General features: G+C 41.4%; 1 protein-coding gene across 4 annotated transcripts in view; it reads left to right on the top strand.

The window, feature by feature from the left end:
• Positions 1-1674: 1674 nt before the first annotated feature.
• Positions 1675-14642, top strand: part of LOC122548621 — a 23930-nt gene continuing 10962 nt past the window's right edge. The window contains exons 1-4 of one of the 4 annotated variants that reach the window (XM_043687454.1): positions 1676-2006; positions 3810-3938; positions 10037-10125; positions 13317-13470. In XM_043687454.1, coding sequence (XP_043543389.1) covers positions 2004-2006; positions 3810-3938; positions 10037-10125; positions 13317-13470 — 375 coding nt within the window. In that variant the 5' untranslated portion in view covers positions 1676-2003. Of the gene's footprint in view, positions 2057-2114; positions 2143-3809; positions 3939-10036; positions 10126-13316; positions 13471-14642 lie in introns of those variants that run through there. The other 3 variants (XM_043687453.1, XM_043687452.1, XM_043687455.1) reach the window with 3 other exon arrangements.

The following is a 14642-nucleotide window of genomic DNA, read 5'->3' as shown; positions in this document are numbered from 1 at the left end:
ACCATGAACAATGAATTCAATATAGTAAGTTGAAAGAAGTAGAAGTAAATTGTTCCTTCACCAGAAGGATTTAATTTATTATTGTCATGTGTACCAAGGTACAGTGAAAAGTTTTGGTCTGCATGCAGTACAGGCAAATCATACCAGACAAAGTGAATTAATATAACAGAACAAAGAATATAATGTTACAGATGCAGAGCGCAACATTGAAATTAAAATTTGAAAGCTCCATTCAGAAGTCTAATAATAGCAGAGAAGCTGTTCTTGAATGTATTCATACACGTACATAAACTTTTATAACAGTTGCCTGACAGAAGATGGTGGCAGAGTATAACCAAAATGGGAGGGATCTTTGATCTGATTTTTAGGGTCCAAAATAGTTGGAAGGGAAAAGGAGAAAAGGAATATGTTCCAGCCCACTGCTGGAATGGTGAAGGGCAAGATGAGCAGATGTTGGGTGTGCTGGAATAACACACTACCTGATCCTTCTTTCCCCTTCACTGTCTTTTGGTTCCATTCCATTTTCCAATCTCACCCTTTGTCATGCTTTTACAATGCTCTCTGACTTTCCCCTCTTTGAACTTACTCACTATTTGGAAAAAAGTTATGGGATAATATACCACTTATCGCACCATTTTTGTAACCTGACCACCATTACAAAGATTAGAGAAGCATTTGAGAACAAATTGTTATGATACAGTAAAAATTTAAATTTTATCATTTGATTTTGACATCTAAGATACTTTACAGATTCAAATGTTTTTTACAAAAAGACTAAAACTGACTTAGATTGGCTACAGTTGTCACTTAAACAATATTACTCCATTAAAATAATTCAGTGGTCCAAATATATTAAATCCTTTTGTTATATCATCATTCAATTAGCTATTCTTTAGTCACATTCACATAACACTTTTAAAATTGCACCTGAAAAAAAAATGAGCTGACATTACAAAAGATAGCATCAGTTTAGGTAAGGCTTTTTGATTTCAAACACAGGTGCCCTATATTATGATGAAAGTGAATTTGCATCAGCTGTTCTCCTTTCACATTATTCACTGGTGGTAACACCCTGGAGTTGTTCAGGGAGAGATGGGTGCTGCAGGGAGTGGAGTGCATCATTTTGATTTAGTCCCTACCCTCCCCTGTTTTGATCACACTGCCCTTTGATGTGAAGGGCAGTGTAAGGGCAGTGTTTGTCACTGGCCACCCGGGTGTTTTCCTATCTTCCTGGTGATGGAAATTGAATAGAAATTCATGCACTTTATGTCTTTCATTGTGTCTCACACCTGCACAAAAAAAGAGGTATTCACTGGTGGTCTGGAGTACCATTGTGATTCATTAGCCTGTAAGATGGAACCTGTATCTAGCTGATCTGTTCCTTTTAAAATCACTGTTCATTTTTTTTTCTTTATTTTTAAAATCACTGTTCATCTATTCTACCTAGGAAATTGGCCTAAATATAAAAACAATAAAACCAGTTAAAGGATAATTATTGGGTGTGACTGCAGTTTGTGAATTCCTGGTTCCTGCCTTGGGGTGTGGTTAAAAAGCAACAGCAGATTTCCTTTTACTAAAGTAGATACATGTTAAATTCAATACATATTAATTGTGGTGTTGTGTACAATAGATCCAATTATAAATCTCTAAGCATAAATTAAAGAGGTTTTGATGTTCATGTCCTAATTCATAGCAAATCATTTGTTCTTTTGACTTCAGGGAGAAGTTTGTATTCTTCCAACTGTGGTCCTTTTTTTTGTTTCCACATTACTAATTTCCATCTCTGCCATTGTGGCTGTGTGTTCAGCTGCCTAAACTCAGTTGTGGAATTACCTTCTTAAACTTTCTGACCTTGCTACTACTCCCTTCCTTTAAGATAAGCCTTAAAACCTAAGCCTTTATGTGGCTCATTTCATTTGATTTTTATTTTACTGTTAAATGTGCTACATAAATCAAAGCTGTGGCTGCTGTTTTATAAAATAGAGGAAACTCTCTGATGTAAAATGGTGTGTTCTGTGGTTTCAAAGTGTAGTTGCTTGATATCTTTGCATGAATGGTATGTGAAATAAATAAGCCTTGCAAGTGAGAACACTTATTGGTCAGACATAGTTTGCTTATGAATTTTTCCTCCTTATGGAACTGGTATGTTTGGATTTGGGCTGACACAGCATTTAAACTGCTTTGGCCTTTGAGGAAAGACAAAAAGTATACATGTTTATCAGTGATATGTCCACCTGGAGACGGTTCATTTTTTGTTGTTGTTGTCTATCTGCTTACAGTTCTTGTGAAAATAGAAATCAGTATTTTGGAAACTATGACTGAGGGGAGGAAATGCAGTCTTTTCTATAAAGTTTCAATTATTTGAGTTTGTTTCCTTTTAATTTGATCACTTATGTTTAATAAAACAATATATAGTGTATGTGCATATTGGTACCTTTTGTAATTTGTAATTACAAAGAGTAGTACAATGAAAGATCAAGTGCATAGTTGTAATTTTTGAGTAATTCGGCAATTTGTTTAGATTTCTTTAAGTGCCTGCCTATGAAGCAATACTGTACTATATATTTTATAAATTTCTTTTACAACTTTGTGCTAGAAATGGTTACAACAATAAGGATGGTGTGATAGACATTTATTTCTTTAACTCGTTGAATACAACTGATTCTCAGGAAGCATTGATATACTTCACATTGGAATTTCCTTGTGACTAATTGATGCAGATTTTTTTCCACCAAGAAATTCATTAATACAAAGTTCATTGAATCAATTTATTAGAAATTTGGGATAAAGTTTAAAAGTTAAAGTTTGGGATAAAGGCACAGTGGTTAGCACTGCTGCCTCTCAGTGCCAGAGACCTGGGTTCGATTCCTGCCTCAGGCAACTGTCTGCGTAGAGTTTGCACATTTTCCCCGTGTCTGTGTGGGTTTCCTCCGGGTGCTCCGGTTTCCTCCCACAATCCAAAAATGTGCAGGTTAGGTGAATTGGCCATGCTAAATTGCCCATAGTGTTAGATGAAGGGGTAAATGTAGGGGGGTGGGTTGCACTTCGGTGGGTCGGTGTGGACTTGTTGGGCCGAAGGGTCTGTTTCCACAATGTAAGTAATCTAAAAAAAAGTCTAAACTCGCACAACACCAGGTTATAGTCCAACACCAGGTTATAGTTTAATTGGACGGACGAGCTTTCGGAGCACCGCTCCTTCATCAGGTGGTAGTTGTGGCGTACACAACTGTAGCAAAAGTTCTATGTCTTATAGTTGTGTCCTCCACAGCCACCTGATGAAGGAGCAGCACTTCAATAGCTACTGCTTTCAATTTAACCTGTTAGACTATAATCTGGTGTTGTGTGATTTTTAACTTTGTACACCCCAGTCCAACACCGGCACCTCCAAACCAGGGATACCATCTTTTGCAATCTTTGATATGTATGTGATTTGATATCAACGTATCACTTCATAGTGAAACGCGCATGCTTGCTGCAATGTTTTTCTTTACAGGAAAGCTATGAACCTTACTCATTCCTGCTCTCACCTGAGGAGTTTGGAACTGGAGATCCTGGTCTCATCAGGTATTTCCTTGTTAGGGCAGGCACATGGAGAAATTTCTTCAGTTAAGCAATTAAGAATCTTTTGGACTTTTCCGTCTTGATTGGTCAGTCATTGATCATAGTCAACCCCAAAACTGACCTGCTTATGACCTCAAGGAATCGAGAGGCACCAGGGTTAGGTGGGAAGTTGAAGTTAGAGTTCATAATTGTATTGAATAATAATGAGCTTGAAGGATTACATAGCATTTTTTTTATGTAACTTACAGTCCCAGAAGTCACCTTCCAACAAGGATGGTTCAAAAGGCCTATGGATCCCAGCAGCCTCTGCAGTTTGTCAGGCACAAGAAAGTGAACAATGTGAACTACTGATACTGACAGAAAGATTGCCTGTGCAGGTAAACATTAGAATCATAGAAAAGAGCAACAGGATTGCCATTCGGCCCTTTTGAGCTTGTACTGCTATTCAATACGATCATGGCTGATTATCCGTATACTGTTCCTGCTGTCTCCTCATACCCTTTGAACCCTTTAGCCTGAAGAATTGTATCTGACTTCATGAAAACATTCAATGTTTAGGCCTCAGCCACTTTCAGTGACTAAGAATTCCACAGGCTTGGTAAAGAGATTTCAGTCTTAATTGAACTTACTCAAAGCCTTAATCTTTGATCCCAGTTCTGGACTCCCTGGTCATCAGGAACATCTTTCCTGCATTTACCCTGTCTAGTCATGTTAGAATTTTACTGGTTCCTGAGAGTTTTCCACCACTCCACTCTCCCTCCATCACCACCAACATTACTTCATTCTTCTTCTCTACTGAGAATAGAATCCTAACCAGTCCTGCTATCTAGAATTCAGTCCAGTAGATCATTGCACAGCCAGAACATCTTCAGATAAGCAGACCAAAAATAATACTTCAAGTGTGGCCTCACCAAGGCTCTGTATAATTGCAGTTAGACATCCCTTCTCCTGTACTTGCATGTTCTTGCTGGGTGGCATAGTGGCTCAGTGGTTAGCACTGTTACCTCATGACATCATAGTCCTGGGTTCAATTTCAGCCTTGGGCAACAGACTGTACAAACTCCACACACATTCTCCCCTTGTCTGCGTAGGTTTCCTCCTATAGTCCAAAGATGTGCAGGCTAGTTTGGGTAGGACATGGGATTGCAGGGTTATATGGGTAGGGTAAGGAAGTGGGTCTGGGATGCTCTTCAGAGTGTCAATATGGACTTGATGGGCTTCTACATATAGGGATTCTATGCTATGAAAGCCAATATACCACTTGCCTTCTTTGCTACTTGTTGCACCTGTTTTGGTGACTGGTGTACAAGGCCACCCAGATCTTGTTACATTTCCCCCTTTCCGAATCGACCACCATTCAGGTAATTCACCTGTTTGTGCTACCAAAGTGGATAACCTCATGTATGTACACATTATACTGCATTTGCCCACCCACTCCATTTATCCAAATCACACAGAAGAATTGATGTGGCTATTTCGGAGACGTGGGTAGAGCAGGAGCAGGAATGGTTGTTGCAGGTTCCAGGATTTAGATGTTTCAGTAAGAACACAGAAGATGGTAAAAGAAGGGGAGGTGTAGCATTGTTAGTATTTGCCCACCCACTCCATTTATCCAAATCACACAGAGGAATTGATGTGGCTATTTCGGAGACCTGGGTAGAGCAGGAGCAGGAATGGTTGTTGCAGGTTCCAGGATTTAGATGTTTCAGTAAGAACACAGAAGATGGTAAAAGAAGGGGAGGTGTAGCATTGTTAGTCAAGGACAGTATTACGGTGGTAAAAAGGACGTTTGAGGACTCCTCTACTGAGGTAGTGTGGGTTGAGGTTAGAAAAAGGAGAGGTCATCCTGTTGGGAGTTTTCGGAATAATTCCAGCGATGCAGAGGAAAGGATAGCAAAGATTAAGCTGGGTAGGAGCGAGAGTAACAGGGTAGTTGTTAGGGGGGCTTTAACTTTCCAAATATTGACTGGAAATGCTAAGTTAAAGTACTTTTAGATTGAGTCAGTTTTTGTCCAATGTGTGTGGGTGGGGGCTCCTGACAGTTATGTAAACAGGCCAACAACAGGGGTATGGGTGGGTTGCGCTTCGGCGGGTCGGTGTGGACTTGTTGGGCCGAAGGGCCTATTTCCACACTGTAAGTAATCTAATCTAAAGCAGGTGAGGCCACATTGGATTTGGTACTGGGTTATGAACCAAGCCAGGGGTTAGATTTGGAAGTAAGTGAGCACTTTGGTAGTGACCACAATTCATTTATGTTTACTTTAGCGATGGAAAGGGATAGGGATATATTGTTTTATAGTTGGTGGAAAGGCAATTATAATGTGATTAGGCAAGATCTTGGATGGGGACGAAAACTGCGGAGGATGGGCACAATTGAAATGTGGAGTTTATTCAAGGAACAGCTATTGATCCCTTGATATACTAATCCCTTGATTAGTATGTACCTGTCAGGGGGGGGGGGGGGGGGGGAGTGGTTGAGCGAGGGAACTATGGTTTACTAAAGAAATTGAATCAAGAGGAAGAAGGAGGCTTATGTTAGGATAAGACGTGAAGGCTCAGTTAGGGCACTTGAGAGTTAAAAATGAGCTAGTAAAGTCCTAAAGAGAGATCTAAGAAGAGCCAGGAGGGTACATGAGAAGGCGTTGGCAGATAGGATCAAGGAAAACTCCAAAACTTTCTGTCGGTATATCAGGAATAAATGAATGGCTAGAGTAAGATTTGGGCTATTCAAAGACAGAAGTGGGAAGTTGTGTGTGGAGTCCGAGGTGATAGATGTGCTAAATGAATATTTTTCATCAGTATTCACAGTGGAAAAAGACAATGTTCGTGATGAGAATACTGAGATACAAGCTACTAGACTGGATGGGATTGAGGTTCACAAGGAGGAGTTAGCAATTCTGGAAAGTGTGAAAATGGATAAGTCCCCTGGACCGAATGGGATTTATCCTAGGATTCTCTGGGAAACCAGGAATGAGATTGTATAGCCTTTGGCCTTGATCTTTGTCATCATTGTCTACAGGAATAGTACCAGAAGACTGAAGGATAGCATTTTTTTTTTCCCTTGTTCAAGAAGGTGAGTAGAGAAATCCTGGTAATAATAAACTAGTGACCCTTACTTCAGTTGTGGATAAAGTGTTGGAAAAGGTTATAAGAGAAAGGATTTATAATCATCTAGGAAGGAATAATTTGATTAGGGATAGTCATTATGGTTTTGTGAAGGGGTAGGTCAGGCCTCACAAACCTTTGAGCCCTTTGAGAAGGGTAAAGTGGTTGACGTGATGTATATGGATTTCAGTTAGGCCTTTGATAAGATTTCCCACAGTAGGCTATAGCTGCAAATACAGAGGTATGGGACTGAGGATGATTTGGTGGTTTGGATCAGAAGTTGGCTAGCTGAAAGAAGACAGTGGGTGGTGGTTGATGGGAGATGTTCATTCTGAAGTTCAGTTACTAGTGGTGTATGACAAGGATCTGTTTTGGAGCCATTGTTGTTTGTCATTTTTATAAATGACCTGGATGAGGGCATAGAAGGATGGGTTAGTAAATTTGCAGATGACAGTAAGGTCAGTGCCAAAGGATGTTGCAGGTTACAGAGGGATATAGATAAGCTGCAGAGCTAGGCTGACAGGTGGAAAATGGATTTTAATGTGGAAAAGTGTGAGGTGATTCACTTTGGAAAGAGTAACAGGAATGAAGAGTACTGGGCTAATGGTAAGATTCTTGGTAACGTAGATGAGCAGAGAGATCTGTGTCCATGTACATAGATCCCTGAAAGTTACCACCCAGATTGATAGAGTTGCTAAGAAGGCATACGGTGGCTTAGCTTTTACTGGTAGAGGGATTGAGTTTCAGAGCCACGAGGTCATTTTGCAGCTGTACAAAACTCTGGGGCAGTTGCACTTGGAATATTGCATATAGTTCTAGTCACACATTATAGGAAGGATGTGGAAACATTGGAAAAGGTTCGGAGGAGACTTACTAGGATGTTGCCTGATATGGAGGGAAGGTCTTATGAGAGACTGAGGGACTGGAGGTTGTTGCATTTGAGAGAAGAAGGTTGAGAGATGACTTAATTGAAGCATATAAAATAATCAGAGCATTAGATAGGGTGGACAGTGAGAGGGTTTTCCTCAGATAGTGATGAGGGATCGTGTGAGGGGCATAACTTTAAATTGAGGGGTGATGGATAAGGGACAGATGTCATGGGTGGATTCTTTACTCAGAGTAGTAAGGATGTGGAATGCCTTGCCTGCAACAGTGGTAGACCCACAATGTTAAGGACATTTAAATGATCATTGGATAAAAATATGGATGAAAATAGAATAGTGTAGGTTAGATGGGCTTCAGATTGGTTTCACAGGTCAGTGCAACATCAAGGACTGAAGAACCTGTACTGCACTATTATGTTCTAATCTCTGGATCCTCCTCATGGTTCACTCTCCTCATCCAACTATGTTTGGATCAGAGTGGTGCTGGAAAAGCACAGCAGGTCAGGCAGCATCCAAGGCATATAAGATAATCAGAGGGTTAGATAGGGTGGACAGTGAGAGCCTTTTTCCTCAGATAGTGATGGGGGATAATGTGAGGGGGCATAACTTTAAATTGAGGGGTGGTAGATAAAGGATAGATGTCATGGGTGGTTTCTTTACTCAGAGTAGTAGGGATGTGGAATGCCCTGCCTGCAACAGTGGTAGACTCACAATGTTAAGGATATATAAATGAACGTTGCCTGACCTGCTGTGCTTTTCTAGCACCACTCTGATCCAAACTCTGGTTTCCAGCATCAACAGTCCGCACTTTTGCCTAGTTGATTTTAACCTTACTGCAAATCCTCTTGCAAGGATGCCTACCTTGAAGAAGTTTAGATTAGATTCTCTACAGCGTGGAAACAGGGCCTTTGGCCCAACAAGTCCACACCGCCCCTCTGAAGAACAACCCACCCAGACCCATTCCCCTACATTCACCCCTGACTAATGCACCTAACACTATGGACAATTTAGCATGGCCAATTCACCTGACCTGCACATCTTTGGACTGTGGGAGGAAACTGGAGCACTCAGAGGAAACCCACGCAGACACGGGGAGAATGTGTAAACTCCACGCAGACAGGCGAAAATCGAACCCAGGAACCTGGTGCTGTGAGGCAGCAGTGCTAACCACTGAGCCACCGTGCTGCTCCAAAGTTCTCCTCTTCTCCACAAGAATCTGAGAGTCTCTCTCTCTCACTGCAACCCCCAGGTCATCTTCTCTGCCCTGAAGCTCTTCAACCATGTACTGAAACAAACTCGCTACCACAGCCACATTTGCTTCCTCAGTCCTCGGATACTGCCTGACCTGCACCACTCTGATCCAAACTCTGGTTTCCAGCATCTGCAGTCATTACTTTTGCCATCCAGCTTTGTGTCATAAACTGGAGTAAGTTCTGCACAAGTAGTCATTTGTTAGGATTGGGATCAAAGTCATGTTCATATGCTTTAAATATGGGACAGATTTGATAGGATAAAACATCTTTGTTTTTCAAAGTCTGCATTGTTAAACCAACTTTCACTTCCTATAGATCCCTCCAATGCATTTGTGCATCTCGGGCACTGGATAGTTGGAGTTGTTTGTTTTTAAAGATAATTTAGCCTGGTTTTTCTCTTAATTGCTTTGGTCTTGGTGGAAACTGGGTGGTGACAATAGGTAGGGCATCCAAATTGTCACTGCGGCTTTGCTGATTCCAACTTTCATAGGACCTCAATTTGGACAGTTGGAGCATCTAATGGGAATTGGCAGAGGTCTAATTTATATTTGTAAAAATGGGGTTCGTAGACACTGTCAGACTTCTGTGTGTCATTTGCATCCTTGTCTGCTCTACCATGACCAGTTGCTCAACACTCCTGCAATCTCTGGGTGCCAGTTTCGGGTAAGAAAAATGGACAGTCAATCTGGTACTAATTTTGACATTGTCAAGTTCAAGTTTGAGTCTTAAAGCTTTCATTCTGAAGGAAAAGATGAATAGATTTCTGAATGAAGAGCCAATTAAAAGGTATCTGGATAGGCAAAACTGGAGCTTAGGCTGCAATCAAGTCATTAGATTCCCTACAGTGTGGAAACAGGCCCTTCGGCCCAACAAGTCCACACCGCCCTCCGAAGAGTAATCCACCCAAACCCATTCCCCTGCCCTATATTTACTCCTGACTAACGCACCTAACACTGTGGGCAATTTAGCACAGCCAATTCACCTGACCTGCACACCTTTGGATTGTGGGAGGAAACCAGAGCACCCGGAGGAAGCCAACACAGACATGGATAGAATGTGCAAACTCCACACAAACAGGCTGGAATCAAACCCAGGTCTCTGGTGCTGTCATGCTTTATTATGGAGGGATAGTTCTTCCAAGTACATTCTGACATAACAATGTAAAAACTAGTTGGAGGTCTACAGAACAGTAGTGAGGTGAGAATCCAATTCATTTCATTTGTCTAATTCCAGGATTCAATACCCAACACTAAATTTTCAACTAACCAGAGGCCGCTCAAGCGTTTCGCTAATCCTTCTACCAATGAATGCATGCCAAAAAGGTTTGGAACTGTCTTTCAATTCTTATTTTAAGTCCTGTTTACAACTTGATAGCTACTGAAAGGTGAAGTTAGTAATGGACATGATCGTTTGCCAGTGAGAGCTATAACTATTTGTATGAGTGGATTTTTTCCTAAGTTAAAGTTGTCTGATTACATTTTTTATTAACTCAATGTGGTGAATTTTCGTCAGCTGGTCCTGTTTCTTTCTGCTCCACCTTCAAACAGAAGTTTGAAACAAAGTTGCTTTGTACAAAATATGCAATGGAATAGGATATTTGACACTCCAATTATTGCACATATTATGTTCATCTGACTTAGTGACTTCAGCTGGTTAAATTTTTCAAATTCAAACAATGAGATACAGTTCATGTTTTAAAAGTTCTTCACTCTACTCGGGTGCATTTTGTGAATTTCCCCATTGAGCTAAAGATTAGCTTGCCATGGTTTTGAGTGCCAGAGTTACTAATTGTGACTGGTCTATGTTCTTGCAGATCATGATGGGAACCATACTGTTATCTGCGCAGTTGTAAGTTCAGCCTGAGCAGCTATGCAACATCTTCTCTGTCCTCTAGGCTCTGCACACAGCTGTTTTGAACAGCATAACTAGTTGCATTGTGGGAGAAATATTGCCAATTGCGTGACAGCCAGTTCTCTCAAAGACATGATATACCTTTTTTTAAAGTAAAACTGCAGAAAAATATTGCTGCCATATAACTTATTTCAAACTGAACACCCAGAACAGATGAAAAAAACTCTTGAAAGTGAAAGATGTGGATTTGCCAGCTTTAGTATCCTGGGTGGAAAGGAAGAGAGGTGCCTCCGTCTTGTGGGCAACCAAGGAATCCTTGAGGACCACTCTGAAGAGAATGGGAACAGGAAAGCCATAAAAAGTCGAAGGATTTTAGATTAGATTAGATTCCCTACAGTACGGAAACAGGCCATTTGGCCCAACAAGTCCATACTGACCCTTTGAAGAGTAACCCATCCAGACTCATTCCCCTAACCTCCTGTTTACCCCAGTCTAATGTACCTAACACTGGGCAATTTAGCATAGCCAATTCATCTGACCTGCACATCTTTGGACTGTGGGAGGAAATCCGAGTACTCGGAGGAACCCATACAGACACAGGGAGAATGTGCAAACTCCACACAGATAGTCGCCCGAGGCAGGAAACGCACCCGTGTCCCTGGTGTTGAGGCAGCAGTGCTAACCACTGAGCCACCATGCCGCCCCCTAATATCACTTGAAAGATCATGGATAGTGAATGCACTTTCACGTGACATCTCCAGTCCATCATTTCACCAGTTTTTTGCGCTACTCTGTCCATTACCCAACCAGCAGTACTCCCTGGCTCATGGGATTTGCACCTAGAGTCCAGATGTTCCACTTCATACCTACCAATGCTGCCAGCCCCATCATCCTCTCCCTGCCTCCAGATACCACCACTCTTTGGCTGGAGTAGGCAGAGTGCCGAAAAATGTACTAGGCCATCACTCAAAATTCTGGCCTCTCTTGCAGGACAAGATGGCATGCAACAGGAATAGGACATAGGCAAAGAAAGGGGAGTTGGGAAGGGAAGAACAACTGAAGCACCGACATTTGCAGAGTCTCCATTATAGGATCAGCTGCAAAAAATGCCTGTAGCATGTAGCACAGTTTTAAAATGTTGAAGATAAAATCATGATCCTGCCTTCCACTCCTTAAATCCCAAATCTGCTTCATCCTGCTAGCTGGCATGGTGAATATGCATATATTGTTCCAATGGGTCTCTTGTTTCCCAGCCCTTTCTACCTCCCTCATCTCTTGAGTTCCTGCTTTCAAATGTCCCAAAATATTAAAATCATAGAATCCCTAAAGTGTGGAAGCAGACCATTCAGCCCATTGGGTCCACACTGCTCATGAGCATCCCATCCCACCCAGACATAACCTATTCCCATAACCCTACATTTTCCCATGGATAATTCACCTAGCTTGACACTCCCTGAATGCTAGCCATGCTAAATGTCCTGTAGTCCGTCTAAACTGTGCATCTTTGGACTGTGGGAGGAAACCAGAGCACCTGGAGGAAACTCACACAGACACAGGGAGAATGTGTAAACTCCACATGGACAGCCACCTGAGGCTGGAATCAAACCCAGGTGGCTGTGCTTACCACTGAGCCACCATGCTCCCCCAACCACCATCACCTCCGTAACAGGAAAGAGTAGCTGTGAAGCATTGAGGAGGAGGCTATGTTATTAGATTTGCATGTAGTGAGACATCAGATACAAGTGACCAGGAACCAAGACAGAGGTAAAGTATTGCTTGTTTGCCAGTTTGTTGGGGGAAGAGGTGAATACTTCTGCACCGAAATCAATGAGGACACTGACTGTTGTCGAGTACAAGAGAACACCAGTAAGCAATACATCTAGATTTTGGATGCATTGCCTGACCTACCAAGCAACCTCCTGTCACTATTGAGTGTAGGGAGGAGTCTAACTCCAATTTAGCAAAGAGCATTAAATGGGACTTGTCTTCTATGGATGACAGTGGAGCAATGTTGAAGCAGAGTGATGGGATTACCTTTACGAAAGGCTGCTAACAGGATGAGAAGGGATAGCTTTCCATTGTCTAAACTATAAAGTATGTCATGTGAACTTGTTTAGATTGAACTCTGGATAGCATTTATTCATGGAAAGATCCTATGGGTATGCCAGTCTAAAATGCTACACACTGAGATAATCCAGGAAGTAGCCGGTGATATGCACAAGAATTGGACCTACATGTCCACATACGACAATAAAATTGCAGTCTTTTGAGTAAACCACTTGATCCTACCAGTGTTTGCATTTCTCTATGATCTAGTAAGTCTATTCTCGACTCATCTGTGTATATGCTCATTGATATTAGTCAACGACTGCAGTAACTTCTAATTCTGTTTAACATCACTTTGACATTTTATATTTCAGTGCTAAATGTGCCAGATTTAATCATATGTTCAGGCATTTTATTATTGTATTAGATTACCACACAAATGTGTTCCATTTTATTTTCGAGGTGAAATGTTAACTACAAAATTTCTTGACCACCAATATTGTCTAATTTTTATATGTATACATAATACAGACCTCTGCAAACCGATGCATTCTGAAAGCTTAACTTCATTTTCCATATGATCAAAGTAATTTTTTTTCCTGAAATCAATTTACAGAAAAAGGAGTTTTTCTCCCAAACTATCCCCTCCTTGCTCTCCCAGTGCGGACTGTAAGTATACTATTAAGGCAACACCTGCACGACATCGAATGAGTGCTGGCCACTTTTCCGCATGGGGTACAGAAGATAATGAAGTCCTATACTATATGCAGGTATGCTCTGCAAGGTAACGGAGTCAAAAAGTGATGGTTAACTCTCATAGGGGTGTAATCCTTGGCAGCTGATAATGCATTATCAAATTGCAAAAATGCCAAAACACCAAAGCAGGACAAAATACAGTTGCTTTGATTTTAAATCCAGAATCCTACCACAAAACTGTAATGACTTTTAATTGGCAGGAACTGGCAAGCTATTTAAATAGAATAGATACCACTACAGATCAAAGGTTGCATTATACCATGGGTAAAACTAATAACCTGACTCTCCAAACCTCCTCTGCTACCTACAGGATACAATTACACTCCTGACTTGAATACTCTTTTTCCTAGACAGGAACAGGTGCACCTGCAGGACTTTAGTCTTTGATAGTGTTGAACTCAAGAGTAAATTGACTGACATGTTATCAACATGCTTAATCATCCACTCCCTCATTGCAGCCAATGTCTAATAACCAAAAATGCATTGTACCAAGGCTTCAAGCCACCTTTTGTTAACACTTTCCAAATTAATAACATGGCACAATCAAGTAACAAAGATAGCTGGTGTATGGGCACGAAACCATATCCAACCCTTCAGTTCATATTGCAACTTCTTCATTGATGCTGAGACATAAGCATGGAGCTCTCTACCTCATGCTAGAATTGTGGGAGTGACTTTAACATGCGCATGGCACTAATTCTAAAAGAAAGATCGCCATCATCACTTTGAGGACAAATCGAGATACCTTTGCTGAGATGCTCCAGACTTGAACTTCCTTAACTCAAAAATCTCTGAATCTGTGACTATAAACTTGAAAATGCCAAATTGGTGCAGTTAGAAGTCTCTGGATAAGACCATAAGACATAGGAGTAGAAGTAAGGCCATTTGGCCCATCGAGTCCACTCCGCCGTTCAATCATGGCTGATGGACATTTTTACTCCACTTACCCGCATTCTCCCCGTAGCCCTTAATTCCTTGTGACAGCAAGAATTTATCAATCTCTGCCTTGAAGACATTTAGCGTCCCGGCCTCCACTGCACTCTGTGGCAATGAATTCCACAGGCCCACCATTCCCTGGCTGAAGAAATGTCTCTGCATTTCTGTTCTGAATTTACCCCCTCTAATTCTAAGGCTGTGTCCATGGGTCCTAGTCTCCTCGCCTAACGGAAACAATTTCCTAGCGTCC

Source organism: Chiloscyllium plagiosum, chromosome 3, assembly GCF_004010195.1.
Source record: "Chiloscyllium plagiosum isolate BGI_BamShark_2017 chromosome 3, ASM401019v2, whole genome shotgun sequence".
NCBI lineage: Eukaryota > Metazoa > Chordata > Chondrichthyes > Orectolobiformes > Hemiscylliidae > Chiloscyllium > Chiloscyllium plagiosum.
This window is presented reverse-complemented; position numbering and strand designations above follow the sequence as displayed.